The following is a 23571-nucleotide window of genomic DNA, read 5'->3' as shown; positions in this document are numbered from 1 at the left end:
ATGTGTATACTTAACTGCTCACTCATTAAATCAAGTAAAAACATTTTACTGCTTACAAGAACATGAGGCCCCAAGATCTAACGACTCATCGAAGTCAGTTTGGTCTTTCTATATACAGGCACAAGCCTAAGGGTTTCAAAATTAAAGGGCTGTGGCCTGCAGTGGGCAGGTCCACTAGTATTGCTGTTATCTGTTGCTACAGCAGGATGTTGCCACAATCCAAATTTCCTTTTCAGTTCTAGATAAAGGAGTAGACAATCACTCTGTAGTCTGAATATCTTTGCCCTTATCCATCAATTCATCCATTTTCTATTTCATCCAATTTAGGGTCACGGAGCTCACCAAGCATCCGGCACAAGGCAGGATATACCTTTGACAGAACACTAGACCATCGCTGGACTGATACAAAAACAAAAACTCCCTCTCAGAATCCATTTAAACTACCAGTATGTCCTTGGACTATGGGACAAAACTGGAGCACCTGACCGAAAACCCATGCAAACACAGGAAGAACATACAAAGTCCATGCAGACAGCACCCCAGGTCCAGATTTTAACCCAGAGCGTCAGCACTGAAAGGCAGCAATACCACTGTATTGCCACTGTAACACAATTGCAATTTAATTACTTCAAAATATCAGTCCTTTTTCATTAAGTGTTTCCATTATTTGTCCAGCCCTGTACGAAACGCAAGCATGTGGAGAACGTACAAACTCCGTGCCAGAGAGCACTCCAGGAAGAATCAAACCCAGGGCCCCAGCACTGTGAGGCAGCAATGCAAACCACTACAACACTGTGCAGACCCACTGCCCTTATGCCTGCTAAAAATATTTTTTTTAAAAATGAACACAAAATGCTTTTTATATTACTCCCTTAGCTAATATTTTGTAACTTAGCAGTTTAATTCTTAAAGTGTACACTATTTTAGTGACAACTCCACCCATCTATCCATTATTAAAAAGTCCCTGTTTCTCAGTAAGGATTACTGGAATAAGAAAACTCTCCTAGAAACATTGGATGCAAAATGGAATTACAGCCTTGAATGGACCAGGTTCCATCACAGGGTAAGTGCAAACACACATTATAAAGACAATAATTACAGCTCAAAACAGGTGAAATGCTATGAAAAACTACTTTGCTAAAGATGAATGAATTAGAATGGTATTACACATTGCTTCTCCTTTACCAGTAAATGCTGCATTGTGAGTACCACTTGTGAACTGAATTGCTCTCTGCCAGTTTAAAGCAAAAATGTTCAACAATTATAATGTAGTAAAACAGTGGGCATCAAACTAAGTGTGCTGAAACAACAATTAAGATACAGTATATACTATTATAAAATTCAATTTATAGGACTCTGTTTAGGTTCAGCCATGTGCAACATTTATTTTGTGATAAAACACTTCTGCCATTTCATGTTTTATTTTCTGGAGAGAAGCCTTCTTGCATTTCAAGTTTGGATACTTATTCATCAAATTGAAATAGATTTAAGGGACAGACCAGGGGCAAGACCCCTTCATGCTGGAAAGTAGAAGCAGTAAAATGTCTGATGGTCTCATACTATCAAGAGAAAAAAAGACAAGACCCTACAATTATAACATCATCACATACAAATATCATACTTGTTGTTTAAGCTGTTTTCCATACGCAAATCATGCAAGTTATCATCAGCCATTGCTTTTCTCACCAGAACATATTCCAGCCATTTTCATAGAGAGAACCTCAAGTGAAATCCAGAAAGAGGAAGAGTCCATTAAAAATGGTCTTTACCAATCCATTACTGTGTTAATGTGCTATAGTTTCATAATTAAAAGCAGAGCTGCACAGGAGACGATGGCGGTCAAAATTGAACTGGTAACATTTTTATTGCAAAATAGCCTTAACTGCTAGATGTACAGTATAGTAATTCCTTGAAAATATAATAATTTTGAATTTATTGCATCCTTACACTAAAAGCCACATTAAAGTATGCATATGGAGTATTTTATACGATTTTCCTTTTATGAAAGCAATATTGCCCTTTATGCATTTTGGAAAACAGGATGTAAAGAATTAGATTTATGGCCAATAATTTACTGGAACCCCCATTCCTATACAAATTTTGACCCTTAACTAACTATCTGAAAGTGGTTTGAATACAGTTTACTGTCCCATTCCTAAGCACTAAGAAGGACTATAAAGCATCTTAATGAGAACATGGTTGATTTTATAAATACTTAGATATACTCATTGTTTGAAACTCTTTGAATACTTTATTTTTAATATCAATAACTTGGTAGACTAAAATAGTTTCTGCTTTTGCAGTGGAACAGTAGTTTAGTATAAAAAGTCCCCATGAAGCTCCTCCTCCTTTAACAGACAAGATCCATTCTCCTCCACTCTCTAAACCCTATAAGAAGGTTAACTCATTCCCTAATTCCTTCCTAAATCTGTTATGCACTTCACATTAGTTTCTTAGACAGGCAATGCAACATAGCCATCACAATATGCTCTAAAAATCTGGGGCAGGATTTTAGCCTTCAGCTTCTACCAAACTAAATCTTTTGGGTGTGCGTGTCTTCCAAAGTTAAACATTTTCTAATCACCTAATCCAATACATCCTTGTACACATTCTGATCTGGATCCAAAATGTTGTCCAATAAATTCTGAAGATAACAGTAATAAAAAAATTCAGCATTAGTTGTTTGGCACTGTAGTTATTGGTGTCCATGACATCACACATTGGAGCTTTTACTTCTTTTTTCCATAAAGATCATTTATAATTGTACCGGTACAGCATGTATGATACATACTGCAGATATCCTTGATATAAGTTATGTATTCTGTAGAAAGCACTCGTAGACACTAAGATAACCAAACAGTGCACATGTCAGGCAGGTATAGTTAAAACACACAGGCATGCTCAGGGGTTTCAAGTAAGTATTAAGAAGCCCTTGAGAAACAGCACCCCGATGGGACATCACAAAAAGCTTAATAAAGATGACATCTCTGAGAGATTACACTTGTTACAATGATCAAACATCTGGGGTTTCTATAGAACAAAACATAACCAAACAAAAGTGAAATACGTATTTTTTGTGCTTACTTTAGGTACAAGGATTCGGTCATTGGATTTTGTAGTTGAATTGGAAATGCACTCTCCTCCATTAGCTTCACTTCTGTCACTGACAAAAACTAAGATGACTGAGTATAAAGATTATCCTAAGCACTCACAATTAAATTCAAATTAATTGTATTCATATATTGTAGCACTCATTATTTCAAAGGATCCCAAAGGAGATTATTTATCGGGGCAACACTCTCCTTGATGATGTGTGTTATTCTGCTCCAGCAACCTCACTACACAGCAGATCCAAGCGGACGCACAAACAGATGCACATTTTTCAACTGAATTAAAGGAAAGTGGATTTTAGTCAAAGGAATGGGATTTTTAAAGACAAGTAGTCAGGACCTTCTTAAGAATGGCACCTCCTACATCATAGAGTAGAAATTCTGGCTCAGAGGGAAAAGTGCCAGTTACTTATCCACCAGCACCAGTATCAGAAAACATCCTGATTTTTCCTAGGAAGTCTCCCATCTCAGTACTGACCAGGCCCAGAACTGCTTAGCTTCCATGATCAGATGAGGTTTCTGTCAAGGGTTTCACAGCACAAGTTGCTGAGACTGAATACAGGATGGAACTCTCTGATCTGGCTTTTCAATTGATTTACTTGTTTTGTAAACAGTTGAGGTGCAAAGAGAAAAATGAAGGACATGTAATCTACTGGAATTAACTAGAACCACTTTATCATTTGAAAATATTACTTACTTCAACTAACAAAAAGAAAACCCATAAAATTATCCTCTATTCTTTGGGGTATTTGTTTTTAGGCATAATTGTTAATTGTTTAGATCAAATACAGTTAATTTAATTAATTCAGTACACAAGACCCCAGCATGTATAGTGTTGAAATGATTGCTCCAGAGGTGAAGAGTAGACAACACATACTGTAGATGACCCCCATTTCTTCTTGTACATGTAGCAACACATTACAAAGGATGTGTGAATTGCAATAGACTACCAATTGCAGCAGACATTAAAAACCTCTGGGATGTTAAATACAAAGCAATGAGAACAGTGCTTGTGTATTACTGTCATCATATATAAATGACTCAATATTCACATCATATACCTCTGTATATGATATATCCCATGTTTGAGATAGCCAGGTGAGGAAATGTGTGTATTGCATTGCACACGACATTGTTTCTTAATAATGCTGTTGGACCATTGGTTGCCACTCATTTGAGCCCCCTGGCATGCAGCATGCTACTTTAAAGCCAGTCCCCCTTTTTGCTTATGAAAGCGAGTTACTTACAGAGCAAATTGGCAGAGTGAACCCCACTGTGTAGAGGACAGTGGAAGTGATGGTACTGTTATGGAATGGGTAGTTGATGCTGTCATCATTACAGAAAAAGCCCCTCTGATAAGGCTTTATTTTGGCCAGGTTAAAAACAGCAAGCGGCAAACCAGCTGTGAATGGAAAGGGTAAACACAGAAGGGTTAACATTTCAGTCCAATCTTTCTCCAAAAGACACTCCATACCAATCAAGTATGTTTCATCAGAAAAGCTCCCTTTTGATGGCTACTGTACAAACAGCTCAAAGTGCTTTATAACCCATTTAAACACATTTCTTAAGCTTTTTTAAGATCTGCTGTGGCCCATAGAATTACATCATATAATAAAAAGCGAAGCAGCTTTATAACTCTAGCTACCCAGTTTAAAAGAATCACCTAAATCATTAAAGGGTGAAAATGCATTCAGTGGTAATTTTAAAAAATAATTAAAAGCCAAAAGAACTCAAACTCTCCAACACAAACAGGATTTTCAGAACAAAAGCCTACAATCTACAGGAATTCCTCATGAAATATACTAGTGTTGACTTTATTCTTGATTTCTTCAAGGAATTTAGTGCATGCTACAGCTTCTCATATAGAAATATCAGTAATATACATTGATGTGAGTTAACTGAATTTTCAAATCAGTTTAAGTCTTAAATTGTGACTTGCTTGCAAGAAAAGTACTTTAGAAACAAAATCATACAGAAATGATGATTTTGAAGCTACAAGTTACAACTAAAAGCATCTATCCCAAAGGGGTCTACACTGTGTTATAGGATTGTTATTTCAGCTGTGCAATAGCTGTGTTTCCATTCTTAGTTGGAATGAAAAGTGCTGTGTAAAAGTGAATTGCTGTTCACAATATAACAACAGAGGGGAAAAGGGAATGTTGGAACAAATAATGTTACTTGCTATCCACTTCTCTAGTAATCTTTAAATTCACTGCCTAAAAATGTCTATGCAGCAAACAAGGTTGTTGTTATTATTCTCTGTATCCCCAGAAAGATAACTACTCTCTTTGAAGGGGTCCAGTATCTATCAAGCCAGCTCTTTGGTGTTATATTGACCACTGACTTTCACTACATGAGGTGGGCTTCCCAGTGGAGATGAGTGTAAAACTCAGATATGGGAATGAGGTGTAAATAGGTTGTATTGACTTTATGGTATTTGTATCCAGGGTTTATATACTTTTCACTCTCAGCAGAATGTTTTCATTTTAAATGCAGGCTAAAGCACGAGTCAGAAATTGCCACTGAAGTTATGTTACATTAAAGCACTATGGAATGGTTTCACTTAAGGACAGACTTTTAGTAATCTGAATTGCCATCATTGTCATAAAAGCAGACAAAAGAGATTGAATATAGTTAAACTTTCTCTTTTATAACTCAAAAGCCACAACTAAACTACATCATAAGCTACACAAACCAAGACTGTCCCCTGCCTGGGTTTCATACTTCAGTTCATGCACCAGAAAAAAATTGTTTGATATAATGTCATCATACAGTGAATGACACAAACTGACACCTTTAACTTGAGAATTGACTTTATCTTTACAACTACAACCAATCTAATATTTAAACATGATACATTGTTCATGTTGGTATACTAAGTGAAATAAGAAAGAAACAATCAGTAAATACCATAAATACTGTAGATGTGTAGTGCGATCTCCAATCAACAGTCAATGGCCAGAAAGAGTACCACAAAACCAGCAGAGACACGTATTGCAGCTGGAAAAGGAGCATCTACAATTGACTCAGTTCAACTGCTGCTTCCTTCCAGGCTGCTTTTGTCAAACCACATGTAGTATAATACATGCTTGCTTGTAGTGCTCGTGGGTGTTAAAAAACATCACAACCCGAAAGGTTTGTTAGACAAGTTTGTGTGGTGAATCACATGGTGGTTTCAAAAAATTGTTTCAAACTCTTGCTAAACTGTAGTATTCTTCTACAATTTCTCCTTTAGGGCTGCACTAACTACACACATGGGATATCTTTCTTAGATTTTCATCTTATCCAATATTATTTTCACTTATACTGAAAGCATTTAATATCGTGGCATGGACTTTCCTAACAAATACAACTATGATATTTGTTATTATCACAATAAATGGCTTAATACTACAATTTGTTTTGTTGTGAAATGCAATTTGTGGCTTGTATGCCAAACTTCAGGGGATGTGCCTGTGCACACTGTAGCTGCCACATTCAAGATAAAGCTAGTGGGATAAACTGTCATGTATAATCAAAGTCAAATACAATGCTTATCAAATTACTTTGTTGGCTAGAAGTCTAATTTAAATATATTTTCCTTGAAATTTATCTGAAAATACTAACAACCCATTCACCTACAACAGTGGTTCTCAAACTGTGGTACGCGTACCGGCAGTGGTACGTGGAGTGCCGCCAAGTGGTACGCCAAATGACCCTGTAACTGTGTCGTGTGCACAGAAAAATCGTGACGGGTTTTCATATTTTGTATTTTAATACGTGTCGAATACGCAGCCTACGTACTACGATACAGTGCGCGCTAATAGTTCAGTGGACAAAAGAGATACTCTGTAATTCTATACCACTCTATAGGAATGCGTGCTACGGATGCAAATGACCAATTGTCTTTTAAAAAGCTACTGTATCTCCAGCTATTGGGAAAAAGGAGAATGTGCGTGATTTTGGAACAATGCTAACGTTGTAAACACAGGAATGCATAGAAATACGTGCTACGAACGCAGGTAATCTTGTGAGCACACGAAAGCGTGATAACGGAAAAATATTTAAGAACTGTTCTAATTTGAGAGTCTCTGTGTTTCGCTCCCATGCGCATGAAATAAAAACTTTAAATAAATACGGAAATAAAAACGGAAACGCGGAAAAATGCAAGCTTGCGGATGGCTAAAGCAGGTAAGCTACACTATTTTTGAAGAACCTTATTTACCGTTGGCAAAAGAGCTGACACGTATTATGTGTAGAGAAAAAGCTGCTAAACAGCTCGACCTGCTGCCCCCCTCCCCCTGAAAGACACAGTCATTCATAGAATTATTTAAATGAAGGATTATATCAAAAGTACACTGATAGAGCACGTTAAGATGAGCAGATGTTTTTCACTGCAATTAGATGAGTCTGTAGTCGATTTGGCCAATTTGCTCGTTTACGTTAGATACGAGTTTGAGGGCATGTCCCATGAAGACTTTCTTCTTTTGTAAACCAGTACCAACAGGAACTACAGGAGAGCACATATTTCAGCTTCTGAATGCATTTATGGCCTCGACTGGATAAAATGCGTCGGAGTTTGTACAGACGGTGCTAGAGCAATGACAAGCCGACATAACGGTGTAGTTGGACGAATTAGATTGGTTGCTCCAGAAATTAATGTACGCATTACAACATCCACCGCGAGATCTTTGCCGTCAAGAAAATGCCTGACGATTTAATATGTTAGACTCCGTTGTGAATTGTATCAAGGCTCGAAAAATTAATTCACATCTGCTTTGCTCAACTAAACAGGCTCACCCCTCTCACTGAAATTGTGCTTTTTTTAGTTGTTGTTAATGTTTTTTTTTCTGTAAAACACTTTAAGAAGCCACCTTTAAAGGCGCTATATCAAATTAAGTTTATTATTATAATATTTATTATATGTATGTGTGAGTGTGTGCACACGCGCTCATGTTGGTCATTGAGAATTTCTGGGGTTCCAATGAGAAGATGACTTGTAGGTGGTACTTGGATGCTTTGGTTGGATTAGGGATGGTACTTGGTCCAAAAAGTTTGAGAACCACTGACCTACAACAAGCTATTCACAGTACTTAAATGGCAGCACAGGCAAAAGAGATAAGATAAGATGTTTCAATTATAGCATAATACATTTATATGAATAATGGAAAAATGCAAAATTTAGTTCTATTAATTAATGTGCATGCTAAACAGATTTACCTAAGAAATTAGAAATGCTGTTGATACTCAATTCTAATACCTTAGCTTTATAAGAGAAAATAAGTCAGAAAATATATTATGTATTTAAACCCCTGAAAAATACCTGAAACCATTGAAATATGAACCTATTACTATAAAATCAGAGTAGACCTGACAACGTCAGAATCTTAATGAAAGAGGTAGTAGTGACTACTAGAGGTAGAGGTAGTACGGTCTTGACAGTTATGCTCTATGATGCTTTTTCAGAAAGTACAAAACCAAAAGAACAACATCCCCACTGGATAGAACATTTCTCATTCCATTCTATTAGATGTCCTGTTTCATTTGATTTTCCGTGACTGATTGACAAGAATTTTTCAAGTAATCGGGTTTATAAAATACTGTACCTTTGTTTATCTTAAAGGTATTGCTAAGAGCACTGAAGAGGCCCATTGAAGCACTGCTATGTCAATAAATTCTACAGCAACTCGTGGCATGAAAGTGGATAAAGAATGGTCTGTATTTGCTTTAGAAAAGCATGTTAGATTATATTAAATGTTTTTATTAAGTTCACAGGCATCACATGTTTTATCCATCTGATGCAAAGGGCAACATCATTTTGTTTGTACCTAAACTTTGAAATATACAATTAAAATAATCCTGAATAGTTGCAATCAGATGACAGCACTTTAACATGCGTCTACAAAATACTGAAATTAAATTAAATCCCTCACTTTTGGACATCTCCATCGTAACCTTCCTTCTCACTGATAAATTACAAGAACACACTGAAGAGCAGCATTTGCTACAGTAAAGATTAAATAGAGAAGTGAATATGAGGCATCTTGCTGGACAGCCATTTTTATAGTAGCTGTAAAACAAGGACAGATAATGAAATCTTAACTCTACAAAGGAAATTCCAACCAATACAAATATGTAGCCCTTCTTGCCAATAAAAGTAAGAATGACCAGTTGAGATTAACATGGGCGGGCTAAAGGCCCTAACTACTTTCCACTAAGAGATCAATATATAAATCAACAGACATTTCACACAGTGGATTCCAAAGATTAATTTCCTCAACCTTTTCACGTACAATAATCCCATATTTCCTAACATTTTTATAAGTGGTAACTTACTTTTTCCAAACAGATACATTTTTAAATGAGATATATGATGTTTGAATAGCAAAAGCCCCTCCAACCGGTTTCATTTTAACAGATCAATATTATAGAGCAAAGTAACATAATCAAGGGAGTGGGGCACAGTGCTATAGCTGTTTCTTTAAGTATGCATGTTCATGCAGCTAAAGTACATCTTCTGACAAAAAATAAACCACATACTGTACCAACACACATCTGAATTTCCGGTGGGCTACAATTTCTAAAAGATGTTTATTTCTTTGCTGTTTACAACTCAGGCTACTTAGTTTCCATCAGTTCCCTTATCAGTTAAAAACACAGGAAAACGACCATCTTGTCTGTCTATTTTACCTAAATTATAACAGTTTAAAATGTTACTGTTAAATGCTGAATTCTAATCACAAAAAATATATATCTTGCAACTAAGCAATGCAGCCCTTTAAACAATGTTTCAGAGGTTATTAAAGTAAATTTCATATTCTTACGTATTAATAAATCATGCTGCATTAAGACAGCTGGTAAATTAAATACAATATTTGCTCTGTGAGTTCAATCTTTTAACAGTGGTTCCTTAAAGACCATTTGAAAGACCCCGCCTCTGGAAACAAGAGTAAACGAGCACACAGAAACCTCATGTGTACCACGTGCAGACTGTGCTAAACCACTTGCCTTGATATGAATGAATTCCTGCATGTTTCTAGAAAAGCAATTTTATAAGCATGAAACTAATATATAATGGTGTATATCATCACTGTATGTTTTTTACTAAATAATAAAAAGTAGCAGAAGAAGGGGTAGCATAAGTTGGCATAATAGCCGCACTAATAGCAGTGAACACAAAGTGTTAATTTATTTTGGAATGTTCTGATCATTGTGTAGGTAAAAAGTGAAAACCATCATTTGCAGAAAAAGTTGAAGCATTACAGAAATACCCACTAGATTGCCTCAATATGTCAAACAGAGTGCCAGTGTTGCACTACAACAACTGATCCTGTGCTGAACCCTTGGTAACCTAAAAATAGTCCTTTTTTTAGGAACACATGATCACCCCCTGTGGAAATGTCAGCAGAGAACTGTCTGCATGCTGAATCCTAACAAAAACTACTGCTGCACTTGACAAAGCAACAGAAAAAGCACTGGTTAAGCACACAACATTCCTCCTTACTCCCACAAGCACATGGGAGTTCTTTGCAAGCCCTAAAGGAATGCTTTTTAGGCATCCTGGACATAGCAGTGCTGGTCCTTTTTTTTCTAAATACTTGTTCAGTGTTAATTTAAGCAACCTCTCTTTATAATTTCTCAATTAAACTGGATCCAAATCAGCCTTCAAGGTGGGTTACAATGCCTTAAAAGGTAGAATGGTAAATTTTGATAATGATAAATGACAAAATCCAACATGTCAATCGAAGGTAAAATGGGCCTTCAACTTCCACCGTTATCAAACATTTGAAAGCTCACTTAGGTTTAAGTTGTGTTCTCAGGCTGCTGCAATCTGATCTGTGTTTCTCGCTTCGTGCCACTGGAAATAATCTCACTGTTCATAGGCAGGCTGGGAGTAATTCCAAGACAAATCACAGCCCTATAAAGCCAATCACTAAATCCAGAGTAGTAATGGAAAGTAAGTTGGGAACACATTTCTTAATGATGAATATAAGGCTGAAAGAAAGGATATATCTTTTTTTTATTTTAAGAGTTTTAAAAGTAGTGGAATTTGTAGCGTGCTTTGCCTTGCAGATGACTGTTGTTAGTTGACTGTTTTGAGGACTGAGTAATTATAAATGCTTTTAAACAGTTCTTTGGTCATGGTTCCTCTTGACTGCTGTGTTTTCCTTTTTCTAATCCAATATAACATAAAAGGACTACTTTTGAATTGTTTTACTCCAAACATTCACATTTCCTTTTTTCAAAATCAGAGGCCATTTGAAAAACCTATTCAAATGGCTTATATTTAGGGGAAAAATATTTGAATTTCTGTTTTGTTTTCCCTCACATATTTTATTGTATTTCATGACTGACATCTTCCTACTGTTACAAACCATATGAAGGTCAAATTTGACTCTAGAGAAAGATGCTTTGAAAGTCTGGTTGTCCATGCATAATAACTTGAAAGTGAACATTCAGCCTGGCTGAAAATCTGAAACAGCAAAAGCTTTTTACATGAACTAATGCCAATATACACTTTAAGACACTGTATTAAGATCCAGAGCCATTAAAATTACCAACTGCAAACAGTACAATTTATGTAATTCAGTTTACGGTTGGTACTCTGCATGACGGAGGTCAATCAGTTCCGGAAAAAGGTTGCAGACAAATTTGAATACGTATGCAAAATTTGTATAATTGTGTATTGCACATGCATGTAATACAAACTCACGTGTCATTTTCAGCACCTGTATGCTTTTTAAAGAGATGGTGTAAATGTAGATAATGTTGTAGTATTTAAATATACATTGCAAGCTATTTGTACTTATTGTTACCTCCTCAGCATGAAATAGCAAAAAGCGTCATTGAAATGTGCATAGTAAAAATGTGAATCTATGAATTTGTATGTACAAAATGGCTCTGCACGTGTAAAACGCAAACAAGTTTGCTGGATTTCATTATGCTGCCACAATACCACAGTTCAACAAAAGAGAGAGGGAACACACCCTAGGAATGCTGTTAGTAAGAACACTACTAAATCACCACAACATTCAGGGTTCATCCACCATCACTAAGCTTTAGGAATTCTGCCAGTTGACAGTTGTTGTCCTAGAAGGGGCCACTTAAGGAATTACTTCTGAGCAGCAGCAGCAATGGTGGCTGTTAATATAATTTGACTCCACAGAAGGTCCATAAATAATACAGTCGTCACATGACTCAGTTCTACTGATAATCAATGCAGGAACTCCTACAATGATCACATCATGTTCAAGAGCACTGGGCTGTCTGATTGCAGTTTATGCACCAACATGTTGTATTGGCAAAGGTGAGTGTTTTCTAATAAATTCAGATCAACACACTGCGTTTTAGAAGACTGTCAAATCTTAGGAAATCTGTACATAAAAGAGATTATGACAGATAACTGAGGTCTGAGATCCTAGGCAATTACTGGTGATGGTGGGGCATTAATGCCAATGTTAATAGTCAAATTTACTGTATGTTGTTGATGTAGTGCACAGTATTACCTTGACATTCTGAAAGTTGTACTTGTACTTGTTAAAGCAACCTCAATGTCAATATAATCCATTAATCTGGTACTAACACCATGCACTGAACACTTATATGAATGGATCTTAACTCAGCTGAGAACCTGCGATATAAAAATACATCAATGTCAACTACCAACAGATAACATAATAGAGGAATGTTACTGCTACAATATTGCTCTCGGTCTCTATCTCAGTTTAGCACCTCGTTTACATGCATGAGTCCAAATTACCACAAAAGGTAAAGATCGCTAATACAGGGGTACTTCACTTTAATGCATAAAGTGACTCAAATCACAAGGAACCATTGAATGTCACCAGTAACGTTAAAAGCGGTGAATCAATGTTACAGCCAATTAAATAACTTTATTCAGTGTAATGTTTCTCATGAATCTGTTTTTTTTTAAGAATGTTCCAATGAAATCATATATACAGTACATACTATTAGACTTGACTGAATGTTGTTTTCAAATCTATCTTCATTCAATATGGAAAACCCAGAAGTGGGGTGAGTGACAGCCAGATTTGTGGAGTCTGAAAAAACAACTACACAAAGAATGCGTAGCGGGGGAAACATAGGAAGAAAGAACCAAACCAGGTTAAGGGCCAATTTTTCTACTTTGGTAAGAATTTGTTTGTCAGATAGCAATTGTTTTAGCCAGTAGTTTACCTTTGTTTACCTTTAGAAAAAGCATACTTGTTTAAATATATACAGTATTGCATAATTATAACATGATTAAAAAACAACAGGAGGTAAAAACAAACACAGGTAAAAATAGATATTAGAAAGAGATACAGAAACACATTTGGGACAAAAACAGGAACCTTCTAGACAATGAAAGGTAAATGACTAATATACTAAATGGTATGCCATACAGATATTCACAGAAGGAATAAGTTAACATCATGCCTCAGGCAGGAGAAGGTCAAAGTTGAATAGTTGTAAAATAGTGTTAAATAGTATTTGGAAAGAACAGCATTTTGGTTGCTAGTAGCAGTCAACATTATAAATCCCCAGGGTTAGATTGTATCTTCCAAATTGTACATAAGGAAACAAGAGAAACCAATCTTCCCAAATTCATTTAAGACCAACAGATGGGAAAACTGTACTATAATACTAATAATACTTTAAAAACTATGGGACATTTTCATAAAAAGTGAGAAAATATAATCAAGTAATTATAGATCAATAGGTCTGACTTCTATTATATACAAGGTCATGAAATCAAATACTAGAACTAAACTTGAGGGCCTATATAGAAATAATATAGGAAATAGACAAAATGGTTTAAAAATTTAAGTCTTGGTTAACTAACATTATGTTCTTTGAACAAACAACAACCGTAATGGATACACATATGATATGGTACTGTATATTTAGATTTTCAGAAGGTTGATAAAGTTTAATTCTAAAACTGCAGGCCATAAGCATTCAGGGAAATATGAGTGGATTGACAACTGGTTATTAAATAGAAAACAGTGTAGAGATAAAGTTTAATACTAAAATTAGGGTATGTATTTAGTGTAGTACCATTTGAATCTGTACTAGGACAACTATTTTTCTTAAATTATATATTTTAATTTATGTCATGTTTTTAATTTGTCATAGTTAACAAAAACATGTGTGCAGACATTACCAAATAAGGAGGATTAGCGAACACTGAAAAAACAGCAAATTAAATTAAATAAGATTAGATAAAATTCAAAACTTAGGTGATGTTGGCACATCATTTACATTTTCTAAACAATGTTGGAAATAAAACGATAGTCAAAGTCAAACAAAACGATATGACACATAGTTAAGACATTATTTGTGTATTATACTGGTCACCACATTATAGAAAAGATGGTGCTGCTTTGGAAACTGAAGACCTACCAGGGTGTGAGGCACTAATTCACCCAAAGGATTGTGGGAGTATGAAACAAGATATCAGCAATGCTGTTGAAACTAATACACTGGTTTCTTTCAAGAAGCTGCCGATAGAGATCCTTGAATCAATTAACTATTAACTACCAAACAGTAGATGGGGTAAATGGCCTCTTCTTTGGAACCTTTATGTTATGTTCTTAAATTATATAGCAGACCAGAGGAATCAACAGCAATGGACATCACATGAGATTACATGTGCTACCTTAAATTTGTGCCATATGGAACAATATCAGTTTTATTATAATTCCAGGATTTCTCATTTCCAAGAATGAGGTTCCCAGTTGTCTAATTAGGTAATGATTATTTGGGTGACAATGCAGAAGTGCATCATGGGTTACGCTTTAGCTATCCAGTCCCAGGAAAGCTGTCAAGAAAGTGTTAGATGCACATTGTGTGTAGACCCATTACAAGAGTAATGCCTGTATGTGAGTGTTATACCATTAAATACAAGAAATGTACAAAAAAAACTTTCGTTGTCTCCTACGTTTTCACAGTCTCAGTTCTCTTAAAAAGAGATAACAAAAGAAATCTAAAGAAAGAGAATTGGACAAACCACAAGAGCAGAAGAGAGACCTGGCTTTGACAAGGGACTGAACACACTTAATCTACTTTGCTGTCTATTATTACCATGAAATAAACTTTACTACAGTACAGTAGTGCTGTATTTCTAATAGTAATAAAGCAAAAACAAAAAAGTAAAGATAATGTGCTCTGCTTAAAATGAAAAAAAAAATTAACTCTAATACAGGGTACCCTACTGCATAACATCATAGCAGGGTTTTGTTTGCACATGCAATAACTTGAATAATGAGAAAACAATGCTTTGTTGTAAGTTTACAGTATTCATCACATCACCTTACTTTGAATACCTAGTTATCCAATCACAAGCTTATTCCTTGGAAACACTAGGTGCAAGTTTAAATATACCAGCCCATTCCAGGGCACACACAGACATGTACAGTATTCCTTTTACTATAAAAAAATACTTGCCACCAATAAATACTAACACCATTTCTGAAACAGTTAACAGTCATAATAAAAATATTACTATGAAACACATTTCAATAGCTGCAAAGCAATATTGTATCCTCCCCATAAAATATTAAGTTCAAGCTACTTGACTGTCCAGATACCAAGGTTTTATTGTATAGCATGAAAATGTTGCTGAATGTCACAAAAGGCCAGTGCAACACAAGCAGATGATGTAGAACAATGACACCTCATGAAACATCTTTTGCCCAGTCAACTATTGGACATGAACTGCATTACTTAAACTTTCCTTATACAACAATCACAGTAGCTTTTTAGACTCTATGCCAGAAAAAGGCCACAATTGCCTAATACACACAAGGCGTACAGAGTATGGACAAAATAATGGAAACACCTAATGCCACTGTACAAGTTGCAAAGTTGTACATAATCGACACACCTATTGAAAAGGACTGATAATTTTAAGTAATTAAATTGCAGCTGTGGGCGTTACAATGGCACAGTGATTAGTATTGTTGCCGCGCAGTGCTGAGGGCTTGGGTTCAATTCTGGACTTTGGGTGCTTTCTTCACAAGGTTTAGATGTTCTCCCCCGTGTCTGAGTGAGCTTCCTCCAGGTTCTCCAGTTTCCTCCCACACAGTCCAAAGACAAACTGGTAAATTAACTGGCTTCTGGGAAAACTGGCCCTGGTGTGAGTGTGTGCCTGTCTTTGTGTCGTTTGTGTCTCCTTCTGCAAAGGAATGGCATCCAGTCCAGGGTGTTTTCTTCTGTGTGCCCATTGCTTAGGCTCTGGCTCCCCTGCGACCCTGAACTGGATGCAGTGACTAGCAGATGGATGGATAAATCACAATTAAAAAGGATTCTACTTAATTTCATATTAATTTCAAAACTAATTGCCAACATATTTCAAAGCTCACTAACAGGGGTAGACAGACAGGAAGGACAGCCTTCAATCCACCCTGCCTGTTCCTAGCTGTTTAACATGGTGATGGATCTGTTATTGTATGGGCAGTCATCTGATGGGTCATTGGGTACTCTGCATGCTAGAATTACAACCAAGGAATACAAAGCCATTTTAGGTGATTAGTTGCACCATATGGTGTAAACATGGTTTGCTCAAAATGTTTCCATATTCTAAGATGATAAGGCTCCATGCACAGTGTTAAATGGATTCAACAGTGGTTTCATGAACACCAGGATGAAGTCAAACACCTTCAATAGCCTCCCCAGTCACCAGATCTAAACATCATTGCATTGAACCTTTATGCGGCATTCTGGAGCACAGAACGTAGTAGTTTTCCACTTCCTTCATCTCTCAAAGAACTGGAGGCTTTACTTCTTGAATAATAGTCCGATAGCTGTCCAATCTAGAGGTCCCACTTCAAACAGTTCAAAACTTGTAGAACTGTATTCCAAGAATGATTTAAGTGGTTTGGAAGGCAAAGGGCAGTCCAACTACTTATTAGTTAGTAAATATTTATACACTGCGTGGTGTTTCCATTATTTTGTCCACCCCCTGTACATACATCACAGCACTGAAGAAGGCCTACATTGCAAAGCAATGAACAATCTTGAGATTTTTCAGTACCATCTATGGTTTCTAGATAAGAAGGTCTTTTAGACTTGTGTGTCTATTTAAGTGACTTCTGTGTTAAAGTCTTGCCAGTGGGGATTTCACATTGATTCACTTAGCTTTTACATTCGCAAACATTCTTAATCTCTTTACAAGTCATAAAACAAAAAAAAATTAAATGTCACCAAACCACTGTATGAAATGTCTGCCTACATTTTGTATAACTTACAGTACTTATCTAAAACTTCAATCACATCAAGATAGTTTAGAAGTTAACAAGTTACCAAAAACCTCATATTTCAGCTCCTGTAGCAGGCTGACTAGTATTTCTATTTTTTGTAAATTGAAAGCAAAGGAAATTTGGAGGAAAGGTAGATAGCATGGTTAGCCATGGATATAAATATTGCTGTAAAGGCTTGCAGCTTACTTTAAAACCTTCATAAGGGTACTGTTACAAAAATGTCATGAACCACTCTGCTATACTGATAGAATGGAAAGAGGATGACATCCAAAGTACTAATGCTATTCATTCAGTCACGTTAGCAATGAAATTGACAAGTAGTAGTTTCAGCAATATTTGTACTGAAAGTGTAATATAAAACCCAACATGGATTTGGTTATGAGAGCTAACCTTACAGTTAAGTTCATATCACATTTATCTTCACTGTCTGCCAAAATATAAAAGAAATTGATATTCGCATACATCACTGTTTCTAAACTAACAAACTACTTTACAATAGAGCATTTACCCATGCAGCTACCTTCAGAAATATCACAGTTTTAGCCGAGGACGGATTGAACTTTTTTCATATCTAAAAACCACAAACTGTGCATTTACTACTGCCTCTCTCAGTATTGAAGGCTTAATGTTAGCTTGTGGGTCTGTTTCAAAAGAAACAACATGAATACTTGGAAATAATGCTTACTATTTATTGACCATATTTAATTGAATACAACTTTCAAATCTTTCATCTTTAAAAGTAATTGATGCAATACAAATGTCCATTTGTCACTCATTTGTTATCCTTTAACACACCATAGTTGTCCTCATCTAACCATTACACACAACTGTAACTTGATTAAGTGCAGTTAACTTGTGAGCTCTAATTCTTTAAAGACCAATATAGCATTTGACAAACCAGGCTGATGCAATTATTTGTTCCAAACTCACAAAGAATAAAATGTTCTTCCTCCCATCTCTTAAAGAACTAATCATTATCTCAAAGTGTAAGAGAAATAAGGCATTACATTCATCCTCATCACTCCTACACTGTGCTCATCTTGTAACACCAAGGACGTTACAAACTTAATTCTATACACTCACATCCTAGAATAGACTACAACAATTAGTTGGTAAGGCAGAAGCAGAAAATCAGCTACATCATTTAACACAGAGAATATAACCAGGACCATCAACAGCTATGTAAATACATATCCACCCCTTTCAAACACAATGTACAATATAAGGAACATTGAATCCCTAGTGCATCTTCCGCTCATTTTAAAAATTATTTACAAAAAGATGTTCATCATTACAAGGCATTCATTCTAATTTTGTTCTGGTAATACTGTAAGTCAGGATTTCTTATCAGAGTAAAGCACCCCAAAACCTACACTTATATGCAAATAAACACACTTTTGTGCTATCACACAAAACACAGACATACATTTACAAATGTATTAAGCTATAACGCTAACAGATTTGACAACAAGGCTGCATGAACAACACACATTTTTTAAGCAAATGTATGTTTTCAACAATAAAATTAGACTGAGGAGCCTTTTGGCACATAACCTGCTATTGGTTAAATTCAGACACAAGGTTATTTCCTGGCTTTTCTACAATATACACTGTCTAGAAAATGTTGGTGAACCACCTAGGCTGTTATTACTAATACTAATATTACTTATATTTTTTTTACTAATGTAATTAGACCTTCATGAAAGGAATGTTAATCACTGCCCCAACACTAAATATCCTCATGTGAATATGTATACCTAGTAACAATGTCTTCAACCAGACGTTTCCTGTAATTGTTTGTCTCACATTGGCTTTTGTGAATTTTGTCCTATTCTTCCTTACAAAACTGCTTCATATCAGTGACCTTTGAGGCCATGAACAGCTCACTTCAAGTTTTGCTATAACATTTCAGTGGGGTTTAGGTGTGGAATTTGAATTGGTCTATCCAAAATGATTTTTTTTTTCAGCCATGGTGTTGTACATCTGTGTATATACTTCAAATCATTCTCTACCTGCATGACTTACTTCCAGGTCTTCTTTAAAATCTCATGAATATATGAAGAATGTTGACCAAGCTAGATTCCTTGGAGTTTTATATTCTTTTAAGGAAACAAGTGACTCATTGGTTATAAATGCAAACCTGACTTCACCAGGATATAACTAATTAGATTAAGGGCAATTCAACAAATACCATTAAGAAACCGCACTCAGTACATCTTACTCAACACAGATCATGTTTTATAAATCCACAGCATTTCGTCGCGTGGGGTGAGAGGTACAGTATATACACTAATAATGTAGATTTATGTACAATATGTATATAAAAAGAACTTAAGACATTAAAGTTCAGCAATACAGGACAACCAATAGACGATCATTTAGTAAAGTATATATACTAAATATAAACCTACCGCTACAAACTGTAATTTGCGCTGCATCTAATACCAGGAAACACTGCAACTTTGATACAAAACTATTTTAAGAACGTAGCATTTGAGCGACTAACTATACCGGTAGTAATAATTTGTTTATTCGAAACACTCCTTGACATCCTTGTTATTTGATAAGAGTTGCGCATAAACATTTCAATACAAGAGAGTAAACAAAATGGTTACGATAATGCACGTGTATATCAATGAAGGAGAAAGATATCATTAGCACAAATACAGAACGATTTGCTGCTCTCCTATTATAATTTACCACTATTTTTCATACCTTCATGCCTACTGACATATATGTCAATAAAACCGTATTAATCATACAAAAACATAAATGCATTTCACAATTTGTACATTTAAAAGATATTACTCGCAGCACACATGCAAAGTATATCCAGCTTCTGCTAATTACAGAATGGAAACAGTGTCAATAATCCCACTAGCATGTTTAAACGCGCAGGCGTACTTTCAGTCAATGATAAAGACAACAAGAACTACAATTTAATGCAGTATTACAGTCCATATTCTAATTAGATTAAGAACACCCTTCTAAGCAGCGGCTTTTGAGTGTTTTGCAGTTTTCTACAGCGCAACAGTTAAGAACCTCATAAACTCAGTATTCGTGAAATGTTGAGTCTTGTTACAAAGACATAAAGCCCTAACCATGTGTTAGTACTCAAAATGATTCTTAACAGTTGCACACACACATTTCCACATATGTGTCTGTTTTCTATATAAATGCTCTGTTTTGTATCTTATAGTATAATTAGAACATTTGTTCATGGTTCAAACGATTTTGGTTAGCCTGTCACCGTAGGTTTTACGGAGGCCTGTAATGATTTATGTATGTTTGTATAAATGCAGATCTCAAATCATGTCCATTGCATGTAACTATTTACAATATTAAGATATTTTATGTAATGCAAGAAATAGTCTAAGCACACCACATAACCATGAACTGTACGCCATAATTATTCAGTGGTCCAATTTTTATGTATTGCCGCATTAAATACATACCTAGAACAACACAGATTATATCAAGGACAACGAATGGGATTCCTGTTCCTTCAAACATGTTCGCTCTTCTTGCTCCTCAGTTCCCTATTAAATAGTCAATTGTTCCTTATATGACGTTATGTTCTCAGAGGTTTTATCGGCGTCCCTTTAGAAAACTCAAGTCTAATACTGTATCTTCTGTGAATTAAGCCTTAAAATAAAACGTCGTTTGAATTCTTAAATTCTCGCAGACGACAATCTTTTTCATACAGCGATTTCACTGGAGTAATTTTTAGGAAATAAGAATCTTCTTTTACATATAACAAAAAGCGACCCTCGCTCACTAAACTTGACCCACCCCCACCGTCTCATCAAGCACCAATTCTCTCTATTGTTGCCGATGCGGTGAAATCCAGTCCCGAACTAAGCTTGGAGAGATGATCCCTCAAAGATGTCATGTTGATAACTGTGGCAGGGGTCAGGCGAGGAGCCTATCGCGTTCTTGCCAGAACAATACGAAACCCCTCGCCACGTCTAAATCGCTCCACCTTCTAAACTCGTTGCGTATAGTTCAGCCCTGCCTACACTTTAGAGGTTGAACACTCCTCCGCTTATACGTCAGTGCTGTTTGTTATTAACATAGGGATTTCCCCAGTATGAATTTGTATAAGCCTTTAGCATATTATTTGTATTTTTTTGGTAGAATGGATTCCTTTTGCTATGCTATGAATACTGCACCTCATCTCAATTTAAAGAACACCATTACAGTGGGAATCTAAGAAGGGATAAGAAGGATGCAGTCGCTTATTTTCCACGGGGCGATAATTGTACCTTTACAGATTTTTTTTTTTAAATGAATCAAGAACTGAATCTGAAAAACGTCATCTGCATAACATCAGAATTGAACGCTGCCGAAAAGCAAATTATTTTTTTCCCTTTTTCATCTCGGGAATTGGACACGGACTCTTTGGAATTCACACCTTTAATAGTAATCAAAGCGCCTAAATCCAACTAATGTCATCCACATGAAGCAACATTTCAAGTAGCTGGTTTGTTGAACGTTATACCAGGTCTAATCCGAATTAATTCCACATCTGTTCAAAGCTATGAGGTGTAATTGTATACGTTGTAACCATATGCACATCTATGCAAATTAAATGTAAGTGTTGTACAATTTTTAAACATAAATAAAAGTATATTGATATATAATATTCTACCATGTAGTGACGTGATATGCATATTCTTGAGTACATTTCTGTTAGGATAATTAAAGTGAGTGCAATAAAATAGTCTCTGGTGTTTTCTGTGTTGTTAAAATGTGTTAATAATGGAAGCTCAAATTGTTGTAAAATAAGCATAGCCCTATTAAATGCTCCTCTGTGGAAACTGTTTTTTTCATTTATCTGGCAATTGATTTGTATTACATCCCATTATACCTTTAATATCATAGAATGAATTACTGTTTGATGGTTATTTACTTTGCTTTGTTTTTCTTTTGATCATAAAGAGCTTGACCCATCACATGAATTGCAGCCTCTTCTGAGACGGAACAGAATATCCATCCTTCCATTTTCTAGCTGCTTCCAATCCAGGGTTTTGTTGGAGCCAGAGCCTGTCCTGGAAAGCAACAGATGCAAAGCAGGGTACACCTGGATGGGATGCTAGTCCATCACACAGCACACAGAACACAGACACAGATGCAGACACGCACACACTCACAACCAGGGCCAGTGTTTCCAGAAACCAATTAACCTACCAGTATGCCTTTGGACTGTGGGAGGAAACCAGGCACCCAGAAGAAACTCACACAAATGGGCAGAACATTCATACTTCATGCAGACAGCACTCCAGGTCTGAAACTGAGCCCAGGGCCTCGGCACTGTGAGGCAACAATGCTAACTACTGTGCCACAATGCTGCTCTAACAGAATATCCATTTTGTGGAAACAAAAACAACATTGTGACCATTGAAACATCCCAAAAGGAAAGAAAAGCAGGAACCAGATAGTTTCCGTGAATTTTACAGAAGTCTTCAGACAGTGTAGATTTTGTTCACAAATGTTAGACTTGGCCTTGGCACATAAGTTGTTTCTTTGAAGATTTTGAACTCTCATGGAGCTCTTGAAAGTCTTAAAGTGACTTCTGTCATCATACTTCCAAACAGGATGGACAAAATGAAAACTTTAAGAATCAAAGTTTGTAAACAGCTTATTTTAGGCAGCAGTGATGTGCTGACACTATCTGCCCTGTAGTACCACAGAAACCTGTCTTCAGTTCCTTAGTGTCAGCATACGGCTTATTTGGCTAGGCAAATTAGGAAATGAATTAAGGAATGGGCTGGCCTTTATGTGGTTCCCCTTTTTAAGAAGATATAACTTTGCCACTGATTCAGCGAGAAAGTTAATTCATGTCCCTATGTTTTGTCCTTTGAATGAAGTTTCAAATCAATCTTATTGAAATTAAATGAAATTGTAGGTCTATTAAAGTTGGTTTGGAATTAAAAAATTCTGCTTTATGATTTCTAGGTCAAGCTTTGTCATGTTTAAAAGTGAACTCCTTTCATTTTCCAGGATACACTAACAGTGGAAAGAAAAATAGATGCACAATTTTGTCCACAAAGAAGTGAGAAGTAAATCAGCCCTGCACAGTAACAAGTTCTCAATAGGACAGAGCAGATTAATTTTCAGTGAAGCAATATGGTAGGATGTTACTGTACTTAGTGCTGCTGCCTCACAGCTCTTGGTTCCTGAATTTGATTCCAACCTGTTGTGCCTATTGTGTAGAGTTT

The 23571-nt window shown here is 36.0% G+C and overlaps 1 protein-coding gene across 2 annotated transcripts in view; it reads right to left on the bottom strand.

Annotated features, from left to right (window-relative positions):
* Window positions 1-21298, bottom strand: part of plpp1a (phospholipid phosphatase 1a) — a 47638-nt gene extending 26340 nt beyond the window's left edge. Inside the window, exons 1-2 of one of the 2 annotated variants that reach the window (XM_015337239.2) lie at window positions 20806-21298; window positions 4358-4512 (exon numbers count right to left, since the gene is read on the bottom strand). In XM_015337239.2, coding sequence (XP_015192725.1) covers window positions 4358-4512; window positions 20806-20863 — 213 coding nt within the window. In that variant the 5' untranslated portion in view covers window positions 20864-21298. The remainder of the gene's footprint in view (window positions 1-4357; window positions 4513-20805) is intronic. The other variant, XM_015337244.2, reaches the window with a different exon arrangement.
* Window positions 21299-23571: the final 2273 nt, after the last annotated feature.

Source organism: Lepisosteus oculatus, chromosome 3 (assembly GCF_040954835.1).
Source record: "Lepisosteus oculatus isolate fLepOcu1 chromosome 3, fLepOcu1.hap2, whole genome shotgun sequence".
NCBI lineage: Eukaryota > Metazoa > Chordata > Actinopteri > Semionotiformes > Lepisosteidae > Lepisosteus > Lepisosteus oculatus.
The sequence above is the reverse complement of the archived record's forward strand: the minus strand, read 5'-3'. Positions and strand labels throughout refer to the sequence as shown.